The following is a 20,698-nucleotide window of genomic DNA, read 5'->3' as shown; positions in this document are numbered from 1 at the left end:
CATGTGTGTGTGTGACGGGCCGCAGCACATCTGGGCGGATGGATAGCACCGTAATAAGGACATTAATTCTGCAAAGTCAAATTCACAGACTGTTCCCCTTCATCTTGCTACCCACACCCTATCTGTCTATTTTTCCTCCTTGCCTTTCATTTTGCCAGGGTCATACTCACTTTGGCACATGTGGTTTGGCGGTGGGTAACAGTAGAGTCTGTTTTTTTTTTTTCTTTCTTTCCTTTTTTTTTCTTTTTCTCCGGTGCCTTAAAGTGGAGTCAGGTTGGTAATGCTTGTGTTGAGAAACACAGCTGCAGACTGTTAGGGGCTGCCAGAGGAAGTCATGGGAGCCACTCTGTTATACTGCAGTCTCTATATGGTTATAACCCTCCACCCCGGACACAACCTCTCCAAAATCTCCAGATCTGTCTGGGATACTTCACTGAACACTTAATGCCGAAAAAACAGCAAGACGTGTTGGGGGGCAGCGGTAAACATTCTGAGTTTGACCATCGCTTGGATGTGGGCAGACGTCCAGAGATGGAATTCTCTCCCCCCCGTTGGAAGTCATTCTCTCAAGGGCTATTTTCGGCACAAGGCAGGAGTTTGTGTGCCACTCTGCCGCCCCCCGAGTTTCATTGTTGTGGTTCTCAAAAGCCATGTGTACTTCCGCACCGATTTAGTAACCAAACAAGGTCATAAGTTAAGCGTTAACTCGGGTAAATCTTTGGTGACGTGTGAGAGAGGAATCGTCGGCACCGCATTCCCGCATAAACAGCCTCAGTTATGCAGCGGGGAAGAGACCGTTCGAGCAAACTGCAACGAGCTTCAAGCAAACATGTCTCAAGTGCTTCATTTCCAAACAAACGGGGCGTACGCTGCTCTGCCAGCTGTGACACAACTGCTAGACGAATTAAGGTCGAAGCTTAAAATTAGTAGAAAGTTCAATGACACACACATACACACAGACAGAGCTGCTGTGTGGGCTACTTCGGGTTACACCCTCCGATTAAAACTGTTTTCTTTTGTTCTGTGAAAACCCCTGAAAAGAAAAGCAGAGCGGATTTGGAAATGAGCTCATAGTAGTTTTGCAGAGACTTAAAACCCCCTGCTTTTCAGAGGGGTTAGATGTCAGGTGCCTCAGCTCAGGTGATCTACAAATGACCCTCCCCGCTTGAAGCGACGGCGAGGTCAGCTCTGCGCAGACACGACTGATAACATTTGAAAACCGCCCGCGCGAAACTTTCACAATCTGATTCCACCTGGAAGAAAAAGACCGATGCGTATCGGCCTGCGAAGAAACAGGGATGTCATCAATCCCGGCAAGAGGAGTCATAAGCACCACCTGCCACTACATGCAGAATTTACCTTAACGTTAACTCGCACATATTCCTTGGCACAATAGCCGACGCAAGCAAAAACTGAGCGCACCGCCGCTCCGGCGGTTCGCGGGCGCCTTTGTTTGCTGAGACCTGGTTCATCATAAAACCACTTCCATGCCTTTGTGTGACGATTTAGTGGATCACAAAATCCACCTCAATGCCTTTTTTGTGGGAAACTGAGCGGGGAACTGCTCGCTGTGCAAACAACAGACCAAAGTGCTGAAGCAGGGCTCATTCACCCTGAGGTAAGCAGTATAGGAGCCGCGCCGCTCAGGTGACCCGGGGCGTCGGATAAAGCCCTAACCGTGACACAACGCTCTCCTCGGCGCGAGTAACAAACACAGTTGAAAACAAAAAAAATTCAACAATGAAAATGTCCTGAAATTCACAAGCGGCGAAAGGGACAGAAAGCAATGTCGGGCCAAGAATCGCTCAGGTGTCCTTCCTGTGTTTTTATTTCTTTGCTTTTAAAACCAGGGAGATCAAAAAATAGGTCCCATAACAATGACTGTACTTCTGCCTCCCGGCCTGAGTCAACAAATATCAGCTGGATCAGCGTGTGTCTTTCAAATCCAGCCAGGCGTGCGTCTTTTTATTTTTAACCATTTGCATTCGGCTGAGGCTGGTAAAGATATGCTGGAAACCCAACAAAGGATCGCATCGCTCTCGGTCAGTGAGCTGTAACCAAAGATGTCGGGGAACCTGTTAGGTTTGTTCTCCGGTTCCCCTCCCGTCCATTATCATGTTCAGCACAGACTCCGAGGCGTTTCACTTGTTATATCATTCCCCGATCGCCTTGCACAGATTATTCCACCTTTTGTCTCCTATCTTAGGTCACATGATTCCTCAACACAAGGGGCCACACCACAAAATTGTGCGGGAAAACGGATTTAGAACTTGATCGATTCATCAAATGAGGTCATTTCCCCAACCGTGGCCGTCACATGGCATTTGATCGGCAGTTTCGACGACGTGACAAACTCACCTGATGATGACACATTGGTTTTCACGGTCGATCATCATGTTTCTGTACATGTTATCTGCCAAAGCGTAGATGTGGGGAGGGTTCTCATACTGGGCCTGTCAAAAGAAGGATGGAGTCAGACCTTCTTAGTCATGAAATATCGGTCATGTCCGACTGCAGACGCGGTGAAAAAAAAAAAGTGAGTTATGCTCTGAATTCTTGGAGCGTGTCGAGCTACGAATGAATTGTTTATAGCGGGCGCTTCGAGAGTGTTCAGCTCCTGACTCCAAAATAACACAGACACTGAAATATTCAGTGTGTATGTCAATCCGGCATGCAGCCCTAAATCCTTAATTACCAACACGGAAATTGTGTTATGATAGACATACATCCATCTTCCTTATCCTGCACTCACGGTTGAACCTATACCGGCTGTCACTGGGTGGAAAGTTGGGGTTCACCGTGGGACGGTTGCCAGTCAATCACAGTTCCATAAAAAAGCCAAAACATTATTACGTTCTCAATCACACGTCAAATAGAGACATGCAACTATTCACCCTTTCATTGAGATGGGAAACTTCTAATGGGAGATTCCCACAAGGGAAAGCATCCCTGTCGGAATTGAACCGAGGATCTTCTTGCTGTAAGGTTGAAGCACTTTTCGCTGACAAATTCAACGGCCAACTAACAGTGTATCATATTTATGCCTTAAAGCAGGGGTGTCACGCTCATTTAGGTCCGGGAGCCACATACGGCCTAGTTTGATGTCAAGGGAGCCGTGCCAGTAAAATCATCACCAAGAAGTAACACAAAGTCCAAATTTTTCCTTTGTTTTAGTGTAAAGGAGGTAAACAGGTAAATCATAAAAATGTTTATACGTAATGAACTGTTCCTCTAGAAAAATACATGACAAATTAATATTAAAATTGAATATTAAAAAAAGAATTGATAACATTACACCCTAAAAATATTGCTGAGTTGAGAGAAAAAAAAGTAGTCTCTGTGGGAAAATACTTGAACTTGAATTTATTAGAAAATGGATTGGTAGCATGTATATATATGTTTACAAGGCTAAAGGTGGCTACTCTGGTTATTAAATCTCTTTATTGAATCTTTTTAATTTTGCCTGTTTTTTTTTTTGCTATCATTTTTGTGCTTTTAATAGAAATAAGAAAATAAAAGATCGTTTTAACAATGTGACCCTACATTTTTTTCATCAAAAAATCATTTTGTTTTCAAATTTTGAAGCAAAAAAATACATTGCAAAGTTACTTTTTCACTTTCCCCTTGACGTTTTTTTTTTTAAACCCACTGTACAAAACTCCCAGATGCATGTGAGAAAAAACAGGCGGGCTGCACTAACACAAAGATCTGATTTCAGGCAGGGGGCCACAAAATATTGTTCCAAGGGCCACAATTGGCCCGCGGGCCACGGGTCTGAGACCCCTGCCTTACAGGAATCATTGACCCATTTATGCATTTTAAGTTGAAGTTCATGCCCCTGGGGGGAGAACAGAAAAAAACAGATTTGGAGCTTCTTCCCAAACGTGCTGATTCCAGGTTGAAATATAATAAAAGAAGCAGAAAAAGAAAACGCCTCCATACCACTGGTCTGGAGTAATCGGAGTCTCCCCAGAGCTCAGTCATGTGAAATTCACTTGAAAAGACATCATTTACACCCCGGTTAAGCAGAAATGTTCGCTTTGGCTTTTTAGCCGGAAACAAAGGGACCGGTTGCCAAACACAAGATCAATCAGAATTTGTCATATTTCCCATCATGCGCCTGGCAGAGAGCTCTCATTGTTGTTTTGATTCTTTTATAAAGGTTTGATAGTTGGTCACTCTTCAGTTGTTTTGGGAAGCCGCAGTGTTGATTTTCAGCGAGAAGTCACTTAATATTCTCCCGGCAGGAGGCTGAGGACACAATAACTGTAATTCTCATTCCGGGTGAACCATTCCTTTAAGAACAAATAGGTCCGTCACCCTTACACACACCCTTACATTGCTGCTTTTCTTACTTTACGGTAAAGATAGAGGGGCAAACCACCCTCATCCTTTATATTTTACAAATCAAATAAAAGCTATGATAAGTATTATATGAACCATTAAGCTAAAATCAAGAAATCACTCCACTGGTACAAATAAAGAGGACGACTTCTAGTGAATTTGTTATTCAAGCTCTCTGATAAAGATACATTGATGGGGCATTGATTATTATTATCATTATTGCTGTTATTACTAGCGATTTAAGTCTTTCCTTGATCAAGCTGGAAAGTGACAAAAATCAGGAACCCTTGCACTTTAAGTGAACGCCTAACCTTCAAATGTGAACTCTCGACTTTGGCTCATACAATGCTAAGCGCTTTCGCAGGCGTTGAGGATGTCGAAACGAGAGGAAACGCCGGCTCTTCATCAGGAGGCAGACGAGACGGGCGGGACGATGCAGAACCCACCGAGTCCCTGGATACCTCCATCATCCATTAAAGCTTTTACAGCACGAGCTCGCCTTTCTCACCGTCCCCTGACTTCGACCGTCAAAGGATCTACTGAGGAGGGCTGGCGCTCTACTTACCGCGCCTTGGTACATCTCGATTTCTTTTTCCCCGAAGTACGGCATTTGCTTGAAGGGGTTGACGGAGATGAGCACAGGGCCGATGTACGTCTGATGAGACAGTGTGTTAAGGGTCATGGGCGACGGACAAAGTTAATATTGTATTCAAATGCAAGAATGAAAGGGATGTGAAACATATCCAACTGATTAATGCACACAGAAAAACATTGTGTTTAACATGTGACTTTAAAATACTTGCAAAACTGCAGTCAGTTTATTCCGATATATACATATTTGCATATTCCCGGCAAAAAGCAGAGGGTGGTGACTGATTTAGACATTTAGATGAGCCAAAATCCTATTTCATAACACAGTGAGGACTCCTCTGGACACGAGACGACGGGATGAATCAGTGAATACATTCAAGCTAATTCGTTGAATCAGACCCGAGATGTTTTCTTTGGAGGGGGACCTATCAGATGGAGACAGAATAAAAGGTGGCCTTCAATTCCATGGCCTTTCAGCTCAAACTGTTCCGTGTTTATTTAACAAAGAGATCGTAATACCGGGATCACAACACACCACTAAATCTTGGCTTTCTGTGACATGAAGATGGTGTGCGGCTGTATTTTATGATTAAGCCAAAACCCTAAATAAGTACGCAGTCCTTCCGAATGACAGAGAGTCGACTGACCGTGTAAAGCTGTGAGGTTTTATGCCCTAAAACCCAAACGCCGGTTGGGCAAATAAAGCTGCTACGGTGGGTGGCCCAAACGGACCCACAGCTCTGGCATGGCGTCCTCATATGCTGGGATTTATCGACCGGATTCTAGGAAATGATTCAGAGTTGTCGAAACCGTCCTTCCTGAGAGGCGCGTCTCCGACCCCCGCCGCGCTGACGCTTTTCGGGGCGTAAAGACCCGATTCATTCATTAATCCCTCGATTCGTTCGGCTACGCTAACGTCACAAGTGGCTCCTGCGCAGCCAAAGCTGCGCGTCTTAAACCCGAACCTCACATTTGTACTTCATGAAAATAACAGCCCTCAGCCATCGTCATAAATTATAGCTGCTAACCAAAGATAGCAGCAACCCTCCGATTCTGGCAGACGTTACGCAACCAGCCATTCCTCAACCTATCTCATCATATTTTGCACGGCGGTGAGAGGAGCATGGGCGGGAGATAGGGGTCCGGCCAGGGAGCGAAGAGAGGCCCCTAAGAGAAAAGGTGTTACCTCACTGTTACTCACTGACGCTTTAACACGCTGTGTGACCATCCAGCTATTTCTGGGAAAGAGAGACGAGACGGGACGCTGCTATTCGTCGCCGAGGTGAGAACCGCGTTTGCGAGGGAAGGATACAAAGATGTAGTCATCCATGTATCTCTTCTTGAGGTTGTCAACGATGGCGTCCTCGTTGATCTTGGTGAGCAGCACCATGTCATCCACGCCGCTGAGTTTGACATTGTGGCTCTGCCAGTGGTACCGGTAGTGCCCCCGGCTCCCCTGCAAACAAGCACAGACAAACGCGTGATTGTCGGTTTGATTCGGAGAGACAAGAAAAGATGGCGTGGATCCGGTCGGAGCCTGACGTCAAGGTACCGCAGAAGCGCCGTGACGTGATTTGAATGCGGCGCGGCTTCAAAGCGCGCGGCCGGGCTTTATCGCGCCATTGAGGCAATCGGAGAAATTAAAAGCAGAAGGGAAAATTGTTATCATCTCTGACGAAACCCGCCGCGCGCACATTCCCTAATACCGCCATGAGCCAGGTTTGCTTTAGAGGAGTGCGGGGTCAGATTCCCAGAAGAGCTTATTTGTTCAAGTGTTAGAGATGCTCTGACACAACACTTCTCCACATCCTTGCAGTCTGCTTTCTGCCCTCTTTTCTTTTTTGAAGCTGACTGTGTCTCCAGAGAGCTGAGCTCATTCATCATGCGCTATGAGTCAGTGTTGTCTGGCTACTGTGGACGAGGGTCACAATGTGCTGTGAGCTGTGAGTCTGTTTCTCCTAGATGGAGAACCACTCAGAGCGGCCGAGCATCCAGAGCATTAGTCAACACACAATTTAACTCCTGACTTCCTCCCTCTTTGGAGAGGAAGTGGGGCGAGAGGAAGGAGCAGAGGGCGCTAAACAATACTGTCGGAGGAAGACGAAAAGAAAGCCATATTGAGGAGAAAATGAGAATAGAATAAGAGTTGGATTCTCAAGTTCACTTCATCCATCAATCCGTCTTTTGCGTTTTGTGCCGTTAGTGCATGAAACTACGCGCCGAGTGACCCGAAGCTCCAGAACTCAGCAATACACACCGGGCAGACATGTGGCAATAGGTGACTGGCAGTGCAGAATTTATGACAAAACTATAATGTTTTTAATGATCGTAATACTTGCGAATGTTCTACATTACCATCCCAGCGGCAGTAATTGAGGCCTCCCCGGAGAGCGAAAATCTAAATATAGAGTGAGGCGAAGGGCCAAACTCGCGTCCAGAAAGTAACTCGGTCGTATAAAATAATCCAGTGGGAAGAATCTGCGCGATCTGTAATTATCTCAAAGTGACAGAGCGGGAGGGCCGGAGGGCTTTTCATTTCCCCCCGCGGTGATTTGATTCTTTACAAGAGCGACGTTAACGCGCTTTACAGACTCGGCCGCAGCGCGCAAGGTGGCGAGGAATTTTAACGGCTTTTTTCGGCCTGAGCCCGGAGGTCTTTTGTCTCCGGTGGTGGGGCAGTAAATTACCGCTTGATTAATTATCCAGATCACACCTACTTACACGCTTTTACTGCTATTTCGGTGCGGCAAAAGGAAATGTTTACATCCTCGCTCCAACAATGGCAGGTTGAAGTCTCGGGGGTGAAGATCTGAGCGTGAAATAACAAAACAACTGATCCCCTTTCTTAAGCGTCACTTTTTTTTCGCATCTTTCTGACGCCACGCCGATGACCTTCTGACATTATGTTGACTTCCAGCTCCTTCTAAGACGACCTCAAGAAGGACACACCTTTACGTGCGGCTCAAACCTCAGACAATCTATCAATCTATCAGCCAAAACGGCTACGGTAATGGATATTCAACATCTCCAGGTACACATTAATGTGTTTATCTGACCATGCGCTGACCTCGCACAGGATTCCGGAGAGCCCAGGAGAAGCCCCCTCTTCCGGGACTGACAGATACACAACAGATGTGATATTCAGAGAGTGTAAAGAGAAAGAAAGACACAATGACTCGGGACCGGTAACTCGGGCGCATCTCATTTGATACGAGCGGACGAAAGACCGCCGATCACCGAAATTCCTCTGAGTTTATGGGATATTAACTTTGCAAGAAGAGACTAAAGGTTTTTGGGCCGAGTGGGTCTCGGTCACGTCCGGAGAACACATCGACGGCGGCGGCTCGGCTTTCAGCGTCTGTCAGGAGAAAACTACTAATGGCCTTCTTTCACGCAGGCAGTTACGGGGAACACTTTAACTGGCAGCTAGTTATTAGACAAATTAACTTTGACAAATTAAGACGCTTTTTCTGAAGACAGACCTCACGCGAGGGTTGGCCCGACCACTGAGAGAAAACTTTGTGAATGTGCTAAATTTAACCTCCGTCTCTGCAATGTCTGGAATGAAAATGTGCAGATTGAAGACAGGAGAGGTAAGCCGTAAACGCAAGAGGTCAACGCCAAACATTCTGATGACTGCTCCATTTGTTTTGACTAAGACCTTGTTTAATGAGGCAAGGGGACTAAAATAATATTCTGACATCAGCAGGCAAAGGGAGTAGCTGGATGGGGAAAAAGGGCTGCGCTCCTGCACACAACAATGCCGGGGAGGCGCCTGATTCCAGCACACTCTTCTGCAGATCCAGAGCCAGGCTCGAGCGAATGTGTCGGAAAAGGTGTACCGAGCTATAGTCCCCCCACACAAGATTCTGCGCCTGCGCCTCCTTATTAGTACGCTAATTTATGTTTGCATTTAATTAAGACTCCTGGAGATGATGTCTGCACAAAATGTGCTGGTGTGTGTTCAGCTGAATGAGTCAACAATCCACACACACACACAGTTGTTTTCCATCAGGGATATTACATGGCATTAAATTCATTTCCTGCAGACTTACTCCCTCAAGAAGTAATTGTTTACCCTTAACTTGTACTCTAACTTTAACCTAACCTTACCTTAACCTTACGAGCTCCAGCGCAAATGTTTTAGGATTTACGTCACGGGGACTTGCTTTCGGCCTCCAAAGGGAGGAGAGTCCCCGCTGCGTAAACAGATTTATATCGCCACAAGCTGGGGATTACCTGGCACATGTGCTCATGCAGATGCATACACGCACACACACAAGCGCGTGCACACACACACACACACACACACACACACACGGGCTGAAGTGTAGGGAGGTAATAACAACAATACTCCCATTTAGCTCTAACAGAGTGGCTACTCTACTGAGTGGAAGCAGGACTTTGTTCAAATTATCCACAATATTTTCCCCCGGCTTCTTTCAAGATCACCTATCGATGAAACTGTTAAAAGTCAAGAGGGATAAAGTTAGTATTTGGAATATTCAAGGTTATCGTCCAAATCCAAAGTACAGGGCCAGACATTTTCCCATAAGTTGATACAAAGGAATTTCAACACCAGTCGGCATCCATAAGCCCAGGCTTTCCCTTCATGCAAATACCATGACCTTATATGGAGAGTGCTGAGCAGAGCTGGCTTAGGGTACAGGAAATGGCTGGGTTTGATTCAGTATCATAAGCGGCACTTTTTCCCTCACTTCTCCCCTCTGTGCCATTCTCCTTTTCCACCCCGGGATTTCACACACAATTCACAAAGCATCGCGCTCCTCCGACGGCTCTGTGCTAAAACGATGAGAACAAAGCTCTGCTTTCTAAAAAAAGACGTTGTTAATCTTACTGTTTCTGAGGGATTGTCCAACTTGTAATTGGAGTAAACCAAATTAAAATGTAGCGCAGAGCAAATGTGGCAAAGCTAAATCAGATAATGGGCAGATTTGGGCCGTTTTGGCTGTGAGATGCTGGGGTTTTCACAGCACTAGTCAAACCTAATTACCATTATCAGATAAGGAAAGGGGCTTTTAATCAAGCAGAGCTACAGTGAAGCTAAATCAAGCTTTACAACATTTCTGTTTTCACTGCACAGCCGCCTCCCCCAATAGGTCATGTACTCAGAACAACTACCAAGAAAAGCCACAAGCATGTCCATGGATACGACAATAGATGGTTTTCCATTGAAAAAAAAAAAAAAAAATCAAGGCAGATGTGGGAACGGTTACAGGACCGGGCCTTTCAGGCTTGTTTACATTTTTGTGTGGACTCACGAGTTGCTAAAATCATTTTACAATGTTAATTCCATGCTGACCAAGAAGAACCTCCACGTACGGCCGGCAGTGGTGGACTGGAGTAAGGGAGGGGACAGAGCACTGTGTACCGGCTGGAGAAGAAGACCCCCGAGGCAGAGGCATGTTGAGGTCGAAGATATTTTTTGAAAAATAAGGAAAACAGCAAACTGCACGGCAGCTACCACGGGTTATCTCCAGTTCTAGAGTCTATTACACTTTAACAGTCACGACATTTAAAATTTGTTTACAGGCCGAAGCTTAATTACACAGTTTGGTTTATTTTCCTCGTGAAAAAACATCTTAAAGGTGCATGTTGCCTTTAACAACCTTTGAGTTCTGTAGTGGAAAACCTTGTGCTTTCAAAGCCCGCCTCCTAAAGATGCTATGTTAACACACTGGGAAATAAATAAAACTTTCTTAAAGGTGCAGCTCATCCTCCCTCTTGGGAAGACATCAATGTTGAGACATCTCCCTTTCTCAAATGCAGTGCAGCAGGATTGTTTTGGAGGAGCTAAAAAAAGCAGAGAAATTATTTTGGAAAAGCTCCACAGCTATGTTTCTTTGCAGGGATCATGGCAGGGTTGATAAAAACACTCGGTTGTGTTTCATGTCGACCGTCGGTTGAGTAACCGGGTCATGATCTCTGGAGACGGGGCAATCATCCCTGCAGCTGATATCTCTGTCTCACTCACTATTAACCTCCTGCTCTAATTCTGCAGTCAAACTAGATGAATTCTCTGCTTCTAAGCCCAACAAAGGTGTTAATAGACTTAACTTAAACACTGACGAACCTGGTAAATAACTGACCACTTCAACAGATAATGTCCACTATTCACAGCACCAGACAAGCAGGGGCTGTTTCTGGTGTTTCTCCTTGCTTCCTCTGCAAAGTAAATTCCAATGCAAGTTAAACAATTCCAATACCTATTTATCAGATTGATACAAACCTTTGAACCTTCAGGCTGCCTATTCTAAAAAATATATATATATATCTCTAAATAGTTGAGGGTGAAGAACAACCCCTAAAATGCAAAGCACGGCTCATTTTCCTCTGACATATGTTAAAGCTGGTAATGTGGAGGTCAGTTTAGACAGATTTGTCCTCATTATTCCTTGAATTTAAATATTTCTGGCATGGCGAACACTGAGTCGGATTTAATAAGGTACTGAACTGTTACTCGGAGCTGCCCTTTGTCCAGGTTCACTCACTGTAACCAGGTCACAAGCAGATATGGCTGACTCAGGCAGTCTGCTTTTTATGGATGCATGAAAGCACCTCAATAAATATGAAAAACAAACAAACAATAAATGAAAGTGAAGCACCATAAACACAGAGGGTAGAACAGTCTGTCTCATGATTCTCAAAATGAAAACTGTATAAGTCATATAGTCCGTGTGTTGATATTTCGTTGTGTCAAGTGGTGGATGCAAGTGCTAGGATGTTGAATGGTACAAGTCCAAATTTAAATAGAAATGTTTAATGGACACTTTGCACATTTTAACTAAACATAAATTATCAATGAAACACTAATGAGGAAATTTTCCACATGGAGTACTTTTAGTTTTCATGGAGAGTTATAGTGTAAGGATAATGATTTCCCACATATTGTTTGTACTGGTCACAAAAAATAGTAAAAGCTGAAACTCCAACTGCGAATGGTTAAGATGCAGTGTGTGTGTGTGTGTGTGTGTGTGTGTGTGTGTGTGAGTTTGCAGGGCACAGTGCAATACTTGTGTGAGTATGAATATGTCCCTACTCAGACATTCAGACGGGATTGGGGACACACACACACACACACACACACACACACACACACACACACACACACACACACACACACACACACACACACACACAGCTGAAGTATATGTAGAAATATGTTTTTATTGCATGGCACTCATTAACTAGCCTCTTTAATTATGTACACATGAAGAAGCCAATACAACTAAAGGAAACTGATACACTTTCAATTATGTTTACAATGTCATAAAGTTTTTCAAACTGGTGTTGCGCTACTTTGAAAGTTGTTATTATGTTGTTTTTGTATGTACATACATACAAACATATACATTATATAGATATATATGTATCCTTCACATTTATGTAGATATAGAGGAAATAAAGAAAAACGTATTCCAAAATGTCCTGATTTCTAGTTTAAGGCTCTTTTTTGCAACACTTGATAAGAAAGCAGAGTTGAAATTTATATCTAAAAAACAACGTCAGCCTCAAATGAATATTATGCTCTCTGTAAAAGGTAGAATTGCAAGCAGAGCTGTTCTAATGGATCCTGTCCGAATGTACAGGTAAGTGTGGTTAAACATAAAGGGTATAATTCCAATGCTCTATAGGGAGCTAGTCTTTCTTGAGATAAATGAGTCAATCTAATCTTATCATTTTAAGCTACTCACATTAGTCATATACTTATTCTTTAGCCTGTGTGTTTGCGTGTGTAAGAATGGTATCAAAAAAGATGTTTGCTTATAAATTAAATAGAATATAAATCAATCAAGCTGTTTGACGTTGACTGACATGCACAAAGAGAAAATAGACTTGGTCACACAATGCAACTCACTTGGCGATACTTGTAACCCGTTTGTAACTGGGGCTGTGATAAAAAATGCAAACCAAAGGCGCTGTGTTTGCCTGCCACTGGATTTCTCACAGTTGCATAGATTTGATCCGCTAAAAGTCAGAGGCGTTTAAAGGAAGAAGGTTAGCGGGTTATTTTAACCAAGGTTTGGTAACATTAGCACGGCCTGGTTGTGATGTCATAACGGCATGCCCGCAGGGCAGGGTGAGCACCGTCCCGCCCAAAGAAAACAGACATGATCAATTGTGAACAGACAATAAATGTCAGCTTTTACAAAAAAAATAAATAAAAATCCCAGCTTTAGCATGGCATTGTTTGTCTTTAGCCCTGTCCAACTCTGAAAATACCACTGACTTTTGACATTAAACTTTAATTAGTTTGAAAGGGATGGCAAATTTAACGTAGCGTCACAGACATGTGGTTTAGGGCGGACCAGCTGAAATCCCAGAAGTGTTACACAAAGCGCCGTATTGCCTTTTTTAACGCAGCTTCGGCAGCGGTTAAATGTAAACAAACCATCTGCGGTGGAAACTACCTCGTGGCCATGTTCCTCAACAAGGCCACATTCTCTAGTTTCAATCGATGATGCATTCTTCCGTGTGAGCTTTCGAACTTCAAGACTATAGGAGGGGTTGTATGAGACGGTCGGGTCAAATCATTTCCACATACCGGCTCTCCGGCAGCTAAAGAATTATCTGAAGACATCTCGCTCTACCTGAAGGGTAGAGGAGGTCTTCTTAATTGTTTTTCATTCCAGGAAATCTACGTGCCACTCAAAAGTTCCTGCATGCAGTTCATGCCTTCTTCCTCTGGGTGCTCCACTCTTACGCAGGAAAACACCAGGCGGCAGGGGTGAACTGGACACGCTTTGATAAATTATCCATCACAGCGAACGTGACAGCGAGCGCTCGTCTGTCGCTGTGTGTCAACTCTGTGCCTGACGGAGGGAAGCCCGGCCAAGAAACCAACCAGACAAAAAAGCCGTGGGTCATATAAAGCGCTCAGCATCCCATAACATAATATATTGGTCCTTTACTATCCATATAAAAGGAGCAACAGCTGGGGAGCAGTGAGAGGACAAGTGAGAAAAGATTCATGGGTTAAGGGAGCTTCCACATTATTTTTGCACCTTGATACCTAGAAAAAAGGTCAAATAATTGTTAGATATGAGACTGTTTCTTGAAAAAGGGTGGAGAGTTTCATGCCATCGTCTGAAAGGTGTCCTTTTATTTGGAGATAAGTCACACAAGGCCAAGCCATGGTTTAGCCATATGGTAAGTATGCATTTTCCAACCAGTGCAATTGGTAAACATTTGCCCTCCTTTTCAATGACTTCATGAAATGATCAAACTGAACTGGGTTGCAACGACATCATTGTAATGTTAATTCAATTTCCTGCAAAAATCATTGCATATTTAGAGCAGGAATGCGTTTTTTTTACAACATGGGGATGCAATGCCTGATAAATCTGAGTTCAGTTCAGGCAGCAAAAGCCCAGAAAAATGACACCGGGGCAAATATTCTAGTCGCCACGGAAAAATCAGTTCAAATATGGACAAGCCTTGTTCTTCCCCTTTTTCATGAACTTCTTTTTTTTTTCTTTTTTTATCTTCATATTTCCCCATTCGCTCCACTGTTTGTACAAATGCAGCCAAACTGAACTGTATCATAAAATAAGCCCAGGGAGGCCAGCAATGATGGTAAATCAACCAGGATGTATCTTTCTTTCACATTATCCCAGATTGACATATTCTGCATTGGTTAATCAACTCCACTGCCTGTAACATTGCACTGGAAACATGATTAGCATTGCTTCGTGTCTCTTCAGCACCCCAGTACAAAAGGGACGTGATTACAAATTAGTTCCTGCAGGTGCCAACTATTATTAATGGTGCTTACAATCTGTATCAAAAAGGAACCAGCCCAGTGATGACTATGGCTTGGCCTCTGACAGAGGTTGTATAAGTGAGCAAATTATACAGACAATGCCACATTGAAATATGTGAACAAGAATATTATCTTTTCTTAAATTGTCCATGTACAATATTTTTGTATGTTGCTACAATATTTTTCCATCATTTGGAGCAACATACACATCGTCTGAGAGGAAGTGGGATTCCAAAAATGAGTCACTGATAAGGAGCAGCTGCTGAATTAGACGCGACAAATGATGTTTCCATTGCGCGGATTTAGAGGCCGGCTACGGGCTCAGGTGCTGATAACGGCCGGCGTCTGACAGCGGAACGCTATCAGTCTGACTTTTCTTCCATGTTGATTATTAGAGAGCTCTGACAAACAGACAGGGAAGGCCGTGTCAATGACCTAAGACTAAAGAGAAACAAACTAAAAAAACATATAAAGGTCAAACCTTGTTTTCATGCATAAGAAAGGCTTATTTTGAGGGCCGCATCAGGGGTCAATACTCGGTCTGATTTCTTTACACCATCGCACTTGCTGCAGTTGTCCTTGCTCACGGTGACGGCGTAATGAGCTACTGAACTCTTAACAGATAAAATGCTCACACTTTAAGAAAAAATGTGATCTCTGACAAACACATCAACTGTTAACAGGTATCCTATCAGCTCTGAGCCCTGACAGCCAACGAACTCTTCTTCTCAGACTCAAAAGCATCTGCTAAATTTAAATGCATCATTTTAACCTTTTTTTTTAATTTACATGAAATATAATATGTCATAGTTTCTTTTGAAATTTTAATTCTCAGCTTCACAAGTCATATAATCGTAGTTTGTAATCGTGAGTTCGAGTTCCACGGCGCATAGATACACCCTTAATGTGAATGTGTACTTACTTTGGATGAACATACATTGGTTACCCAAAAAAACACTACTGGTTTAAGCTTAAGTTAACATTTACTGTGGAAAACAAATGAAAATCTCTGTCATTTACATTTGATTACTGTCATCAAATTTCAACAAATATGTGATTACATTTCTAACGCGTAGAGCTGCCCGCTAAATGTTGCAGCGGTCTAATTATTGCCAAGACATTCAGCTCGGTCTCGGTTAAAATAGCACCGTAGTAGTTTGCAAGGCCAGGACCACAGCAAAGACACGGTGAGAGGAGAGTGAAAGTTTCTTCAAGGTTTGCTTGACGGTGCCTTTGAAAAAAATTAAGAAATAATTTCTTTATTTTTTTGGGGAGCCAAATAACAGGGATCACGGGATATGGTACACAAACAGACTAACACCTCCTGGTTCACAGTTTACAAGAATACTTTCATCACATCATGAATGGTGTATATGAGAGATGCTTCATGTGTCAACACCAATCATACCCATCATTAGTTTTGGTGGAAATACTGCTGACTTGGTACAGAACACCGCTGAGGGTTTTATTTGATTGGCAAAGCGAAATGATGGTGGTGGCTTCTTGAACAGAGACGTCTGGAACTAATCAAGATGAGCGAGAGCGCACTGAGCCCCGGTGACAAGACGAACGAGTTCCCCAGGTCCGCTGAAGGGGTGTTCATCCTGTTTTGAGAGAAACTGCTTGAATTCCTGAGGAAATCTCAACGGCAGCGATGGGTTTGAAAATGGAGCACCAGCTTTGAAATGAGGGGGATGCGGGGGTGCAGTACGCACCTCCCCGCAGGAGAAACTAATTCAAACCATCTGCCGACGTGCTATTCAGCATGTGGCGAAAAAGGGGACCAGGGTAGAGATGCTGATGTCTGAAAAATCACAATGACAATCCCATTGTTTTGGATTCAAAACTGAACCACCAGAGGCTCCAATTTATCTCTGACTGAATCCTTAAAGCTGCTGAGAAGTTTTCTCCTTCAGATACTTGAACATTAGATTCATAAATTCAAAATTTTCTGCTACCATTTTAACCAAGAGGAGGGAAACTCCTTTAATTCGCTCCAATGCAAGCAAATCAAGATTTTCACTTCCATCAGGACATGTAAGTAGACACCTCGGAAAAGGACTGAAGGGAGAACATTTTACAGGATGATATTTTTCACTTTGCATTTTTGAGATGAAATGGTTGCATTATGCTGACAGAGTATTACGTAAACCTGAGAATTTGGCTTGAATGGGCTATTTGTTTGGAAGAACGCTAACAGGTGTCAGTCAAACCTGTTTTAAATGGACATTATTGTTGTGCTTGTGGGAAACCGCCTCTCGTTTTAACAATAGTTCTTCTCTCGCTGAATGTATCACATAAAGATACATGTAAACTTGCAAAAAAGGCTCATGTTTTGCGGCTAAAAAGTGAAAGTGTTGCCCACAAGAGCCTCTAATGGCAGAAATCACTGGATGTTCAAGGTGAGAATTTCGCACGATGCTGATAGCTTGAGACATGTTGCCAAAACAACGCTGAGGCCACACAGTCACCTTCACATCTTCGCTCTAGGTGTGTCTGCTGCAGGGAATGCATTCAGTAACCAAGAAAAACCTGTCTCCATGTCACTGGCAGGCAAGCGCACACGGAAGTGGACGCACAGGTAGCAGGGATACAGTATGTACATACACACAGACGCCACCTGATGCATGCCACACTGCACTCGTCCAAGAAGAACGGGTTTTTTGAGCAGGGAAACCTGTTTTGAAGCCCCACACCACCATCTGTGACATGACATCTCTGGGGCAGACAAAGTCAAATTCAGTTGTTCTGGTACCATGCTTTAACCGCACAAACACACGCTGCCTGTCAGACCTGCTGTCAAGACTATATCCTCAACTACTGAGAGTGAAAGGCTTGAGGCAAGAAGAGAACTGCAGGTAGTATAAGAGTATATGAATTGGCTATTCAGTACAAAACTAACTGTAAAAGTGACAAATTGTGACTTTTTTTATTTAAAAAAGTCACCTAAGCAAACAATTGAACAAGGCTCACAGATTTACTTCTGTTTTCTTTTCAAGAATTTTCATTTTTACTTTGTGTTAAACATGGGACTTACAACACAGAAATTGTGAAGAAGAAATTGTAATTTATAACTAGATATAAAAATATGTGTACATGCTACTCACCATCCTCTCCCTTCAGCACAGAAGTCACACCGATATTCCTCTGGGTGATCCGGCCAATAGTTGTGCGGGTTGAAAATAAAAAAAAAATTACAAAAGAAAGTGATGCAAAAAAAGTCTATTGGCTTCTCCTGAAGAGAGAGAGAGAGAGAGAGAACAAAAAAATCCAAGTTTTCCGAGGAGATATTCCGGATCAGACGCGCGGATGCTGCTGCTCAGCGGGGCCCTCCGTCCATGGTGCGACCTTCGGCCGAGCAGCGTTCACGCTCCGGGGACTGGCTGCTTCTCCTCACGGACAGCACAGCCTCAAAAGTCGCCTCTAAAACAAAAACACAGGAAACGGTGCCGGCGCGTCCAATCGCGGGGCGCAAAACGGGAAGGATGCTTAAATATTCATGAGTGACCGGGCCTGCTGCGCATGCGCAGTTCAGAAGCTCCGGGTCGGCGCCTGCAAGTGCGAATCCCCGTCAGAGACGCTGAAACAAAATCGAGTTCCGTTTTTGAGACGAAAGAGTTCGAAGTTCAGCTAAATTTGCAAAATAAGTAAAGAAAGAAAGAAAGAAAGAAAGAAAGAAAGAAAAAAAGAAAAAAGAAAATAAAAATAGCGACAATGTCATTTTCTCATGTTCAGGGATTCAAAACACTTCATTGTAATAGGGATTTTACAATATAATTTAAGTTCACAAACTTAACTGAAATACACAAAGACAGAAGCAGCAGGGTGTCAAAAAGCGGCGGAAAAAATTACCGTGTTGGGTGTTTACACTTCTTCTCATTTGATGTGTCACTCCCATTCTCATTTCTCACTCCCACATCTCTACTATTAAATCTGTCACTTTTTTCGTTGACCATTGAGGCAGTGTTTTAACGCCATCAGGTGGCCAAAGGTAGACACAGCAGTTACTGTGGAAAGGTCGCAGTTCGTTGAGATTTGAGACTAGATGGAGCTTTCGCTGTTCATCCCAGTTTATCTATGACTGTAAAGTATTGCATCACTTTAATTGAACTATGTGCAGAAAATAATTGTTTGTGATTATACATGGAGAAACATGTATGAAACACCAAAAATGTCATATGCTCGAAAAAATTGTGCTCAGGAATTAATAATCCTCCTCTCATTTTCATAACTCTACTATTACCAGCCACTTTTCCATTGATATACCATTTTACTATTTTTTTCATGATCCCATAAATCTGCTTCGGGTACATACTTTATGTATGATATTCTGAAGAGAGGAGTATATATATATATATATATATATATATATATATATACACACACATATGTATATATATATATATGTATATATATATATATGTTGTCTTTTAGGCGGCATGATGATGACGATGATGATGATGATGGAAGAGTATGATTCAGGACTCCGATCAAGCCATAGATGCCAGATAAGTTGAGCTAAGATACTGTAAATAGCCATTATATTGCTCTTTTTTCTATTATATATCTATGAAAAATAGAGTATTACAGAAATGAGGGTATGATTATTATCATCTTTATACTTATCAACTCAAGTTCTACAATAGCTCAAATTTGCCATTAGTTAATCTGTTTAATTTCCTTCGAGACAAAGATTTGAACCTTAAATTTCTTCCACTGACTTGACATCACAAGATAGTTTTGCAGTTACGAGATAACAGTGATGATGTTTATGAGATCTATCTGTTTTTTACTTGGAATGGCTCTGAATGATTCAAGTTCACGGCAACTGGATCAAACATTTTTAAAAATAGACGAAAAATTTGCTCTGATGATCCAACAAAAAACATAAATGAAATGTTTGAATCAATGTATGCTAATCTTTTTTTCAGTGTTGCATCACTTATCTGTGCAGTTATGAGGAGTTTGGAGTAAACTGGCTGAGTAAAATTACCTGGCTACGTGGCTCAGGTAAGTTACTTATAACAATGAATTCGACAGTTCTTTTAATTAGGTTCGAATAGACCAAGGAAGACCAACTTAAAACACTGTTGGCATGATTATAATAATGTTTTATTTTATTTGCTGTGTAATATCTGGTGGTGCCACCAAAAGCCAAGGTGCACCACCGCCCCCTATGTATGGAGACGAGGGGTAAACTTAAATACTGTCTTCCAGCAACATGTTTTGTTAAACATATTTAATGAAATCTTGGGTTGGAACTGTATCAATTGGACCCATACTGTGCCTCAATTTTCAGGACAAGCAGCAAACTAAACTGAATTGGTTGTCATCGTTACAGACCGTGAGCATAACCTGCTCTTTGACAGGCTTTCTGTACTGATGCCTGAGTTTGTCCCTCTCTCTCCTCCTTCTGGCAGAACCAGAGTAGCTATTTCATTCCCTCATTTCACTTCGGTCTATCTGCACTCCGGGCTCTGATTGAATTGCCCAGTTGAGCTTTCCTCAGGTATCAGAATAAAAATCCTGATAATACTCCAACCTATCCCTATCCCATGAGGGCTATCACTTTGATCTGAACGACAAAGATTAGGACTTGACCTGATTTTGTTGTTCCAGTTCCCCTCATGGGAGAGTACACACACATTATATGTATAAGGTGTGCACATGCATACAATGTAGATTCATATCTATATATATCATATTATATATACATATATTATATCTCTCTATATATATCTCATCACATAACATGTATATCATCCAAGCATCACTGTGTCTGTGGCACTATTATTATTTTATATAAATAAATATATATATATATATATATATATATATATATATATATATATATATATATATATATATTAGCTTGAATATAAGCTTTTATAGCTTTTAATATTAGCTTTAGTTCATATATATATATATTTGAATATTAGGGACATGTGTATGTATATATTTATACACACACACACACAC

General features: G+C 42.6%; 1 protein-coding gene across 2 annotated transcripts in view; it reads right to left on the bottom strand.

Annotated features, from left to right (window-relative positions):
- The window catches only part of myo1ea (myosin IEa), a 44,684-nt gene extending 26,498 nt beyond the window's left edge, over positions 1-18,186 (bottom strand). For both annotated transcript variants that reach the window (XM_086175279.1, XM_086175280.1), the window contains exons 1-4: positions 17,827-18,186; positions 6,248-6,391; positions 4,910-4,999; positions 2,359-2,453 (exon numbers count right to left, since the gene is read on the bottom strand). In XM_086175279.1, the coding sequence (XP_086031405.1) occupies positions 2,359-2,453; positions 4,910-4,999; positions 6,248-6,391; positions 17,827-17,829 (332 nt within the window). In that variant the 5' untranslated portion in view covers positions 17,830-18,186. The remainder of the gene's footprint in view (positions 1-2,358; positions 2,454-4,909; positions 5,000-6,247; positions 6,392-17,826) is intronic.
- Positions 18,187-20,698: the final 2,512 nt, after the last annotated feature.

The sequence above is a fragment of the Fistularia commersonii genome, chromosome 27 (genome assembly GCF_037954325.1).
Source record: "Fistularia commersonii isolate RoL2024-O1a breed Wild chromosome 27, RoL_Fcom_v1.0, whole genome shotgun sequence".
NCBI classification, from domain to species: domain Eukaryota; kingdom Metazoa; phylum Chordata; class Actinopteri; order Syngnathiformes; family Fistulariidae; genus Fistularia; species Fistularia commersonii.
The sequence above is the reverse complement of the archived record's forward strand: the minus strand, read 5'-3'. Positions and strand labels throughout refer to the sequence as shown.